Source organism: Oncorhynchus gorbuscha, linkage group LG26 (genome assembly GCF_021184085.1).
Source record: "Oncorhynchus gorbuscha isolate QuinsamMale2020 ecotype Even-year linkage group LG26, OgorEven_v1.0, whole genome shotgun sequence".
Taxonomy (NCBI): Eukaryota; Metazoa; Chordata; class Actinopteri; order Salmoniformes; family Salmonidae; genus Oncorhynchus; species Oncorhynchus gorbuscha.
The window spans coordinates 10,888,331-10,900,428 of NC_060198.1; the positions used below are offsets into that span (position 1 = coordinate 10,888,331).

At 44.9% G+C, this 12,098-nt stretch overlaps 1 protein-coding gene across 1 annotated transcript; it reads left to right on the plus strand.

Annotated features, from left to right (window-relative positions):
* Positions 1 to 5,936: 5,936 nt before the first annotated feature.
* Positions 5,937 to 11,689, plus strand: LOC124015887 (delta-like protein A). Its single transcript, XM_046331369.1, has 11 exons — positions 5,937 to 6,417; positions 6,518 to 6,820; positions 7,104 to 7,164; positions 7,281 to 7,538; positions 8,346 to 8,406; positions 8,545 to 8,675; positions 8,930 to 9,099; positions 9,266 to 9,482; positions 9,632 to 10,448; positions 10,546 to 10,669; positions 10,792 to 11,689. The coding sequence occupies exons 1-11, from the start codon at positions 6,364 to 6,366 to the stop codon at positions 10,795 to 10,797; spliced, it is 2,202 nt and encodes a 733-aa protein (XP_046187325.1). The 5' UTR covers positions 5,937 to 6,363; the 3' UTR covers positions 10,798 to 11,689.
* The last annotated feature ends 409 nt before the right edge of the window (positions 11,690 to 12,098 follow it).

Genomic DNA, 12,098 nt, shown 5'->3' on the forward strand with positions numbered 1-12,098 from the left:
GAACCTTCTTACACACAATGATGGATTTCCACCTTAGCAGCTGATGTTCCCAGGGTCGGTCGGGTAGGGTGGGCTACTAGATAGGGTGGGTGGGTGGGTGGGTGTGTCTTAATATTCCTGGTGGTGTGAGAGCTAGGGATCAGCTGATTGGTAAAATTGATTCCAAAGGAAGAGGGGGCATGAGTGTAGGATAGAGGGTATAGTGGTTGCGGGGGAGGGGGTGTTGGTTGTCTGTGCCTGTGCTGCAGGACCTTGGGGGACAATGGGGCCAGTGCAGGGGTTGGGGTGGGGGCTGGGGGTTGGGGGGGGGGGGGTGTCACACGCTTTTGCTTTGTGGCTCGGTCAACAGGCGTGTGCCACGGTGTTGTCTCGACTCCCGCGCCTGCTGTCCCCCCCAGCTCCGGGGACGGGGGAGAGGGCCATGAGAACCAGCCCTGGGTCTTTAATGAGGGGCGTGCTGGTTTTTTATTATCAAAGATGGACAAGGCATCATTAGAATCACCATTAGAACTCCATACAATGGGGGGGGGAACTCCCTGAGCTATGGATGGGAATATCATACACAGATGCCTAAATGCTTATCCGATCATGATTGGAGATCTGCTGTACTTTATATTACGTTCACGTTTAGGCTATATAACGTCTAATCTTGTAGTGAGGAAGACTCACGGTGCACTCATGATGTCATCTTATAATTTAGGGGTTGCGATACGGTTTAGTACTTTTGTCTTCATTGTTTCTTCCACCAGCTGTTAGTCCTAAATCAGAGGATGCTTTTTGGGATACACACCATCCTTCCAAAAAAACAGTTTTGACTGAAAGGAAATGTTCTGTGCTTTTCTCAAGGGTTGTAATGGTTACTTTACAAACAAACTGAAATGTTTTCCTTCGTCATTTCACTCCATTTCACTCCAATGAGCGCAACGAGACAACAGCCAATACAGCCCTATAGTTCAGTACAGCTTCCAGAAACCACTTTAAAGCATTGTTTAATTGATTATCTCATGATGTAATAACATCCCAATCATGACTCATCTGTCTTTAGACACTCCATTGTATTCACCACAGTGAGAGAATCGATATCACTTGAGGTTATTATGTCATACACCATAACCCACATGGTAGTTTGTCATCATTAACATTTAGCCAAAAAACATGTTGTGGCCCTACAGCGCTTCTATGAGTCCCTCCAAGTCCTTTATTTAATGGGCTCTGCTGGCCTGGCCAGTGTGACCAGAGAGAGAAGCATTGTCATAGTGGAGACTGTGACGCTACAGAGGTGGCAGCTGGCATCCCAGCTTGCAGGCCCATCTCCTCACAAAGGAGGGCCTTTCCCCTGGGGGCAGTGATTTAGGACAGGGGTCTCCGGACAGACCCTGGAGGGAACCCCTTATGAAGAGGACACTGCTTCTAAACCGGCCCCCCTCCCTCACCACACACCCTTCTATAGCCCCCCTGCTGGTTTCCACACCACGTAGCCTAGCTTTCCCTCACCTCCCTCCACCTTCCACCCAAGCTCCACTCCTCCCTCTTGGGACAGAGGCTAATGGTCGTGGTGCAGCAAGGATGGGGCTGGAGCATTCCTGAGGTGTAGCGCTCCCGCTAGCTAGCTAGCCACACACAATGGGGACGACAAGACAACAGGTGTGTGTGGATCCTCTGTCCAGCAGCAGCTGAGGGATAGGGACAGTGCTATTATCCCTATTATCTAGGGCTGCCAGTGGGACTTCAGGCTACTTTTCCCGCTCATCCTCATAGAACAAAACCCTCCTCTGTCTTTAACCTGCTCCCGCCCTGTTCCTTGTTGTTCCCATCAGCCTCCTCTACTGAACCACAACACCTGCCTGCTGCTGCCCCTGGCTTGGCCACTCCAGAATTACCCAAACGGCCACTTAGGAGATCAGCATGATGAACTAGGCTGAATACAGCTCCATTGCTTCTCTCTGTATGCTTTTCTATTCATGTCTCTAAAACATGGGAAAATCAAACACCTTGGTGTTACTACTTCAACTTCCAACAACAACAAGAAACTCTCTATAGCCCATTTAATACATGATACATGCTACATGCTACAAACCCCCCATCTCTCAAATGAACAGTCTTAGAACAGATTGTTTGGCCTGGCCACATGATATTGCTTGTGACAATGCCTCTAACAGAGCGTGTGTCCTGGGGGGATCGGGGGTATTTGGTTACCACACCCTTGGTCTATCCCATTGTGATTGGTCCGGGTCCCCGAGAGGTTGAAAGGGACATGTGTGCATATGTGGGCCGACAACGCAGGTGCCTACATCTGTTCATGGCTGGGCAGATGTCGTGGAGAGAGATAGAGAGAGACGGGAGAAATAGAGAGAGAGGTGTCACTTTCCCATTCACAAGGTCTCTCTATTCATAGACTGTGGCAGACAATTTCATCCAGATTGCACTGGTTCAGAATTGAGAAAGAGTTAAAAAATATCGGAGGCACTACAAATAAATGATCGGTTTAAGGAAACTATGGCCATACTTCCCACATAGTTTTTCATAAGCAATAAAGATCATGCCTGGGGTAATTCCTATTAGAACTAAACTAGAACCGATACAATGATTGATCAGCCCATATTTCCATGTAATGTGGTTGGAGTTATCAACACTAAAGAGTTGGAGGGATCAAAAACGACTTTCTACTTCATGTACTTCACTATATCTGTATTGATTATGCACTGATTATATCACATATCACCATGAGTATTTATTGTGTGTGGATATGTGTCATACAAATGATCAGATGTTGAATTATCGATTTATGCATAGGGGCAGCATATGTTGTGATGCGCCAACGCATGGGCGTTACCCGGGGGAACGTGGCAGATGTGTTTTGATAAACATTGGCACGCGACAGGCCACTGCTCCTTGAAAAACGTCGACGCCTTCTCCTCCCCCTCTCTCTCCTCTGTCCCTCTCCCTCTCCCTCTTTCTCTCTCTGTCCCACACACTCTCACACATCCCACTCGCGCCACACACACGCGCGGGAGCGCCTTCAGGGGCCAACGCGTAATTATTGCGGTACTCTTCCCCAAATTTAAGCCCAGCACGTCCTCAGCCACAACATATGCAAATGTGACAGCAGCACGACTAGGGGGCACCCATGGCTTGGCCTGTGCCCCCCTTCAAGCAGCTGGCCATAGTAATCTGATCTGGACACAAAGGCCGCGCTGCTCCTGCAGGTAAACAGGCGGGTCAGAAAGGATGGAAATGGAGAGAACCGCGACCAGGGAAGATGAGTTGCTGTTATTAGGCCTTTCTCAGCCCTGATAAGACAAATATAAAGTTGACCTTCAGTCGCCAATCTTTGTGCTGAAAAATGAACATGCAAAGTTTTATTTTCAGGAGACAGAAGCTATAGCCTGGATGAGGGTTTGGAAAATAAAATGCCGATTTTGGTCGAACCGATAAGTAGTGAATCGTGTCAACAGTCTGAATGCTGAGAAATAATCAATAATAAGCCGATTGATCACGAGGGTAACAGTCACCAAACCCCCCATTCCAGCTAATCATCTTCTCCACACCACTTCATATGATCGATATCGTGTGATGCGCGTCGTGTTTACGTTCCCACGCGCTACCATGTGGTGTCTACTCTTCGGGGACGAAAACTTCTGGCTTCCCCTCGCCATATGGCCCAGCATAGCCATACCGTTACAGGTTCTTTAACATGCTTCCAGTTCAATGTAGACAGAGCCAGCCAGTGGACACTGGCGTATAGAGCCGTGCGCTTGAGGGAAGCTAGGGAGGAGGGAGGGGGAGGAGGAAAAAACGACGTTTGGGTAGTGGCAGATGGCTTGTAAGGGTCTGGCCGCGTCTGAAGGCGTGTCTCCCTTCACGGAGAATCCCCAAGGGCTACCCGTGCATTCAGAATCAATGAAAATGGAAGCGCAGAGAATGGATGAATAGTCAGACCTCGAGTCACCCTTTTTGTTAGCAGCAGCTACTGGTGGGCAGGAGTTAAACTACAACAGCCCCCTACAGTAGCACTTTAGTTAAACAGTCACCCCCGTAGCCATCATTTTTTTGGAAAGGAATTAAGGTAGGAAAGTAGAGAAGGTGGCATTTTGCCAAACTCAAGTCTGAGTGGGTTGGCAGCACACGAATAAAAATATGTATGCGGAGGGAAGTTCTTATGGGTGCCTATAGGGGTGGGTTTTGTGCAATGGAGAAAGCAGTTTCTCATGTATAACTACTGCGCAGTTTATTTGCCCAAAGTGTTCCATAATGAAAAATGTTGGCCAATGGTTAGATGCATCATGCTGTTTTTGGGTCATGGCCACCATATTTGACCATGGCCACCAAAACGGAACGAACTCTACTATAAAAGTTATTCAAAGACTTTAATGAAAACAACTACGCCCTTTCTACTGTGAAATAAATGTGAATGATTTGTGTAATCGAAGCACAGCTCATCACAAACAAAACCGATGTATTCGTTCCGTCTATGGGCTGTTTGTGTTGTCAATATGGATATAAAACAGGTACAACAACAACTGGTTGTTCGATAAAAGGGAATTTAAACAAGCCCGAACCTCGACTTGCATATCTTAGCAGTGACGTAATGTATCTGTGCATGGTAACTATGGACCTCAGGCCATGCCTATTATCCAAAAGAAAATCGCACTTATAATGAACGTTCTAATTAAGAGAGACCCCTATACCCAACCCCCCATTCTGCCTCCCTTTACATAAAAGTAGGCCTACTTGAATAACAGTCTGCCCTAAGTTTCGTTCAATAAAATAAAAAAACACAGAAAGAGAGCATTCATTACATATGCGAGCAAAGAGGGAAAAGCCAAATATATATTTGACCTCCTGTTTGAGTTTTGTTCAGGAAGGGGATCGTTCTTCTAAATGTTGGGTACATTGTAATTGTGTGAGGATAGCGGCGCGCGCCCAAGGAAGCTCCGCTCACTATATATTAAGGGGAGAGCAGGTGCTGCGGAATTACCATACAGCTGAGCGCACAGAGAGGGAGAGGGAGAGCAAACTTATTCCTTCAGCACACAATAACAAAGTGCCCTCAGGACGGCCACGCGGATGTCTCTCTACTTCTCTCTCTCTCTCTCTCTCTCTCTCTCTCTCTCTCTCTCTCTCTCTCTCTCTCTCTCTCTCCCACACACACACACACACACACCTTTTCTTCTCTCCACAGAATGAAAAAAGGAAAAGTGAATGAAAAACTCTGTGCCCATACAAATGTTTTTTTTTCTAGTTTACCTCACCACACACCCTTGCCAGAGAATGTTTTCATTACTCAATCCTTAATTCAAAGCATTCGATTTTCCCACAACTAGAAATGCCAAAATGTTTGTAGAGGGTGGAGTTATGCTGCACAATCAACTGAGTCAGGGTTAGACTAATACACTACGCATGGCACGCCACATATTTAGGCTTTTTCAGACCTCTCCCTGAAAATGTTAACATAAATGTTGTTTTCTTTCCTAACATAAACATATACAATTTAACTACCCCATCTATATTCATAAATAAGCTTAAATACCACGTGTAGGCAGACTTGTACAATACATTACTGTGAAATACTGATATATAGTTATAACTGAAATCTGCTTTAAACTGGAATAAATCATTTGGCCATCCTGTTTTGTTATTATGTGCTACATTTTTCAATCTCCAATGTTGTGGAAAGTGAGTCATTCTAGGACAGGTTGCTGAGCCAGTCTCGTGCAGTTTGCTGGAATACTTTGACATTCCTCCATTTTCCATTTTCTGACCCAATACTAGCTTGTGATTTGAGACGATGGGGCTTGGAGAGGTCTCCATTGTGATCCCCTGAGCCAGATTGGGGAGGGGGGGGGGGCTAGTTTGCATCTTATTACCCTAGCATGCGCCGGCCCATATAAAACTGGCGGCAGGCGGCCTTCACTCAAGACAGACGCACAATTCATGTTGAGGAAAGAAGGAAGAAGGTGGCGGGGAAGTATGTTGGATCAGTGACAAATCTTTCCTTGGGATAGACCACGTCACACAAAAGCAATTTCCTACATTTGTTGCCCTCTTCGTTTCAACAGGGAACGAACTGTGTCAATTATAATTATAATATTATTTTTTTTGAGTGGGATTATCGCATTGTAACGGAATTTTGAGGACAGTTCAGGGCAGTTCCAATATCTATTTTGGATTATCTTTTTGTTTCTTGGACATGAATGAAATCGGCGTGGCTGACACCAGAAACTGAAGAGAAGACCTCGTAAGAGAAGAAACGTGCTCAATGATTAATTCACAGAACATGATTTGAAAGGAGGCATATTGAGTTTAAATTGAGCTGAGTCGCTCCAAGACTTTTTCCTATTTATTTATTTGTATTTATTTAATATGGGGCGCGCTATTCTTCTGACAGTTGCGGTTATGTTCGTCTTGATATGCAAGGTAAGACAATTACCGTACTATTCAATTGATAACAATTTCAAGATTTTACATCACATAGCCTATGTTAATGATTGTGTATTAAATGCAATTATTTCAACAGGGTTTTTGCTCAGGAGTTTTTGAACTGAAGTTGCAGGAGTTTTTGAACAAGAAAGGGGTTCAGGGCAACATGAACTGCTGCAAGGGAGGCTTGACGTCGGTTTATCAGCAACAGTGTGAATGTAAAACGTTTTTCAGAATCTGTCTGAAACATTATCAGCCAAACGCATCACCAGAACCACCTTGTAACTACGGCGGCGCTATAACGCCTGTACTTGGGTCAAACTCTTTCCAAATTCCGGAAGCCATGTCTGACAGTTCATTCACCAATCCCATCAGAATTAACTTCGGTTTCACATGGCCGGTGAGTACTCTGCCTTGGGTTAATTCATGAACAAGTAATTCATATAAACCTCTAGTCAAGAGGTCTTTAAAAATCCGTGCGTACAAATTGGTTAATTTATATAGAGTGGTCTATTAATGACTACACGTATATATAAACATGTTAGTCTTGTTTGTTTATGTTTGTATTATCGTTTCGAAATGTTATTTTACCTTCTAGTATAGAGAACATGTTAGATGGGCCTATCTCTTTCCCCATCTCCGTTGGCCACCTGTTTTATGATGCTATTTGTTTATGTCCTCAGGGGACGTTCTCGCTGATCATTGAAGCTCTGCACACCGACTCCAAAGACGATCTTTCGATAGGTAGGATCAAAATACACTGCCGTACACTTGTTTGGCTTTACGTGGTGTGATCTAATCAAGGATAACTTACATTTACACACACTTAGCTAACGTTCCGTTCTTATTTCCATCTTCAGAAAACCCAGACCGTGTTATCAGCACAATGACCACTCAGAGACATCTGACGGTGGGAGATGACTGGTCTCAGGACTTGCATACTGGAGGAAGAACCGAGTTGAAGTACTCCTACCGCTTTGTTTGTGATGAGCACTACTATGGCGATGGCTGCTCGGTCTTCTGCCGCCCACGAGACGATGCCTTCGGCCACTTCACCTGTGGAGAGCGCGGAGAGATTGTCTGTGACGCTGGGTGGAAAGGCCATTACTGCACAGAACGTAAGTGAAACTTGGTGTTCAGGTGTTTTTGGGGAAATATTTGACCAAAGATGATATAACATTGTTATTCATGTTTTACGTATAGACACTTTTTGGGTCATGTCAAATAACATTATTATGGTAGATGAATATACGTTACTTTTTATGTTAGGTGGCGTGGCTATAAACATCTAAAAATTGAGGCAACTTGAACGAAAACACCACGCTCCCACAAACACGACCACTTTATTTATTCAAATCGAGCGGAGGAAAGTTTTCGGAATAATCTCACGCGTGCCACAAATTTACATGCTACGTCCGATTCGTTACTCTTGGAGTTGGTTGGCCGCTGATTGGCTGAGGCGGGTGATGTATTGTTTGAAGTGGGCAGCTGCGGGGAGAGAGTAGACAATGGAGCAGCTGTCACGCACTGGCAACATACTCACCAGCTGTCCACTCTTATCTGCCCCAATCCGAGACATTAAGGGGAGTTGTGTGCACAGAATGAATAAAAGAGTTTTGACCCACAGCGATGAAAAAAGGGGCCTGTACTGAAAGAGAGAGAGCGAGAGAGAGACTTTGCTGTGTGCACCCCCCATTGTCTCTATGCACTATGTTAAGCGGAATATTCTTTCACCATGATAAGGAGTGTTTTTTATTATTTTTATGAAACAGCTAATGGGTTTAGTTGCCCCCGTTTTTAATGAATTTGTTCAGATTTAAGCAATACATTTTTTTTTGCTCAAAGCCAAACTAAACAAAGAGCATATGTGTAAGAAGTGTTTTTATTTTGCCATAGTTCTTAACTTGTGTTTATCTCCTTTGTAGCTCTCTGCCTTCCAGGATGTGACGACGAACACGGCTTCTGTGAGAAGCCTGGGGAGTGCAAGTAAGTTAGAGAAAAGACAACTATGATTTCCACCTATTGAAACACTTCCTCAAGTTAATATTTTCAGAAAAAAATCTGTGACATAAAGAGAAACTTGAGTGGGTTTCTAACCAATGTGTTGTAATTATTGTGTGACAGGTGCAGAGTGGGTTTCAAAGGGCGGTACTGTGATGAGTGCATCCGTTACCCAGGCTGCCTCCATGGGACCTGCCAGCAGCCGTGGCAGTGCAACTGTCAGGAGGGGTGGGGAGGCCTCTTCTGTAACCAAGGTGAGTCCCACTAGAGAGAGAGGGAGGGGAAAGAGAGGGGGGAGAGGGGGGGGGGGAGAGTGGGTTGGGGATTTAGAGAGATGACACAAACAGAGACAAAGAGATAGTGTTGTGAGAGAAATTGTGAAAAAAGTGTAAGAAAAAAGTGTGAGATTGGCAGAAAGACATTAGCTGGGCTGCTACTGTTGTTGTTCTGCCATATGTTCCTTTGGGACTAATGGACTAATCCACATGTGCTGCTTGTCCTCCTCCAGATCTGAACTACTGCACTCACCACAAGCCCTGTATGAATGGAGCCACTTGTAGCAACACTGGCCAGGGGAGCTACACCTGTTCCTGCAGACCGGGCTTCACTGGGGATGCTTGTGAGATTGAGGTCAACGAATGCACCCTGAACCCCTGTCGAAATGGAGGAAGCTGCACTGTAAGTACTGTACAATTACATCATTGTGTTTCGAATGTACACTCAATTACAACTAGGATCAGGAAGATGTTGGCAATCATCAATAGCACTGTTGTTGTGATGGTGATCTAATTGCATTTTGGTGGAATGTATTTGTTAACCTTATGTTTCAAACTTTTTCTCAAAGGATATGGAGAACACGCATGCCTGTGCTTGCCCTCCTGGTTTCTATGGCAACACCTGCGAGCTGAGCGCCATGACTTGCGCCGATGGTCCCTGCTTCAGCGGAGGCCGCTGTGCCGACAACCCTGATGGCGGATACTTCTGCCAGTGCCCCACTGGCTACGCTGGCTTCAACTGCGAGAAGAAGATTGACCACTGCACCTCCAGCCCATGCTCCAATGGTAAGGGCTAATTGAACAACTTACACAGATGTTGTTTCAGATCTCAATTTATCGACTTTTTAAATTTAAGCAGTTACCTTTCAGACTACAGCCTGACCCCACACTATTGACCACCCATTAATTCCCAATTGCTCTGCCTCTCACACTAGGTGCCCGCTGTGTGGATCTCGTCAATTCCTACCTGTGCCAGTGTCCTGATGGCTTCACAGGCATGAACTGTGACCACACCGGCAATGAGTGCTCCATCTATCCCTGCCAAAATGGTGGTACATGCCAGGAGGGTCTTGACGGCTACACCTGCATCTGTCCCCCGGGCTACACAGGCCGCAACTGCAGTTCTCCCATAAGCCGCTGCGAGCACAACCCCTGCCACAACAGCGCCACCTGCCACGAGAGGAATAACCGCTACGTGTGCGCCTGCGTGCCTGGTTACGGTGGCCGCAACTGCCAGTTCCTGCTCCCGGACCATGCAGCTATCCGAGGCTCGGAGATCCCCTGGATGGCGGTGGGGTCTGGGACAGCTCTGGTGCTGCTTCTGCTAGCAGGGTGTGCAGTGCTGGTGGGCTGCGTCCGCAACAAGATGCAGCGCGGTAGCCAGGGCGGCACCACCGTCGGCGAAGGCGAGACAATAAACAACCTGACCAATAATTGTCACCGGATTGATAAGGACCTGTCGGTAAGCGTCGTAGGGCTCGGGCCACAGCCAGGCGTCAAGAACATCAACAAGAAAATGGATTTCGGAAGCGATGCCGACATGGACGGACCATCACCGTTGTGTCGGAGCAGCTACAAGAGCCGCCACCTGCCAGCGGACTATAACCTTGTGCATGAGGTGAAGTACGAGCAGGCGGCCAAAGAGTCGATGCTGAGCCTGGAGGCCTCGGCTTGCGAAGAGAAATGCCAAATTCTGGACTCTGGTTTTGAGTATGAGGAGTGCAGAAATAAACGCAGCAAACATTTAAAAAGGTAAAGCACACTCAATAAGATAATAGATGTAATCATATAACATGACAAAATTTGAACGTCAGATGACTAATGTGGATCTTTGTCTATCTTCCATCAGTGACGCATCAGAAACTTCAAGAAATGAAATGAAACTTCCAGAAATGTCTGCATGTGCAGACACCAAGTACAAATCCGTGTTTGTCATGTCAGAGGAGAAGGATGAATGTATAATTGCAACTGAGGTGAGTTTGGGATACTTTTCTTCACTTTTCCTCATTTATAATTGTTTCATAAAGTCACTGCATTTCCCTGAGAGCTTTGTAAACAACAACTAATGTCCATTTTGTTTCTCTCGTCTCCATAGGTGTAACGCAAGCCACCAATTTGCTCTATGGGAGAGTTTTAATACTCCTTTAAATGCTGCTCTAACCCTAGGGGGAGGTGTCCCGCCTTGAGACTGCTGCTGATACTGAGACGTTTAACTGATATTCAGAGTGAGCTGGTTCTCTACTGGAAAATAAGTGCAGGCAGTGGAGGCCTGTGGGATAGGAATCGGTGGGGCAAATCTTTTTTTACCTTTCAAAGCGACCTCAAGCAAAGATTTTTGTAACGAAATTGAAAAATGGACAAACCGTCACGATAGAGGTGATGTACAATGTCTTCGGTTTCGGTTGTAACAGAAATGTAGGTTTGAAGTTTTTGCAACATTTGCACCCAGCCCTTTTCTTTAGCCCCACAAGCCGTTGCTGAGCGCATGAACTGCATCAAACGGTGGATGTTTGGCCATACTGGCCTGTCCTTCACAAGGCTGTTAACATGGATTCTGATCCAATCTCTAGACCTGTGAGGACTGTACTACGTATACTATATCACTGTGTAAAACTGAAGTGTGTTGTTTCAAAGCCCTCCGAACCATTTATAACATTGTATTGATTGTTTTTGGAGATGAAAACTTTGTCTTAAAATCTTTTTTTGCTTCGATATGGATTTTGTCCATTTGTAAAAAATAAAAAAATAAAAATAAATTGTATGATTTAATTTAATTTAATAATTTTGTATTATTTTTCTTTTTTAATTATATTGTATATTTTCTATGTTTGTTGTGATTATTTAAGTACATTTTTTAATGCTGATATTTGCAAAGGCACTTCAGGTCAAGGAATTTGTTTTTAAAGAAATGTTATTTAAAGTAAGAGGGATTGTACAACATTTTATTATTGTTACTGCCTCTGCTACTGTTTTTTAATGAATAAATATAATTGAAAGTACAACTTTTTTGTGTGTGACTGTGGTTTGTGAGCCCATGCCTAGCCGTTCTTTGGGTTCTGTGAGGAAAGTTAATCAGTAACATCTGTTGTCTTCCCCTGGCTACCCCATGGTGGGCTATTCTATGCCGATGCTGTTGGTCACTGCCAGGAGTTGAAAGTGTTTCCGTGGAGACCAATGGGGGCTATTCATGAAAAAACAATGTCCCCACGCTAGATGTACTACTCCGATTTCCACTCCGATAGAAAAATGTGATAAATGCAAACTACTGCTTTAAAACATCCTTATATGAAGCAAGAAACAATTAACACTATTGATGAATGTTCAGTCCAGAAAACTGACAAACACCCAGTCAATGTAACTTATCCAAATGTTTTTTTAAATGTTGAATATGCTTTGTAATAC

Bases quoted from the DNA above. Each gene is read 5' to 3' on its own strand.
- LOC124015887 (XM_046331369.1), top strand. From the start codon at position 6,364: ATGGGGCGCGCTATTCTTCTGACAGTTGCGGTTATGTTCGTCTTGATA. The intron at 6,418-6,517 runs GTAAGACAATTA...TTATTTCAACAG, and splicing joins TGTTCGTCTTGATATGCAAG to GGTTTTTGCTCAGGAGTTTT. The intron at 7,539-8,345 runs GTAAGTGAAACT...TCTCCTTTGTAG, and splicing joins AGGCCATTACTGCACAGAAC to CTCTCTGCCTTCCAGGATGT.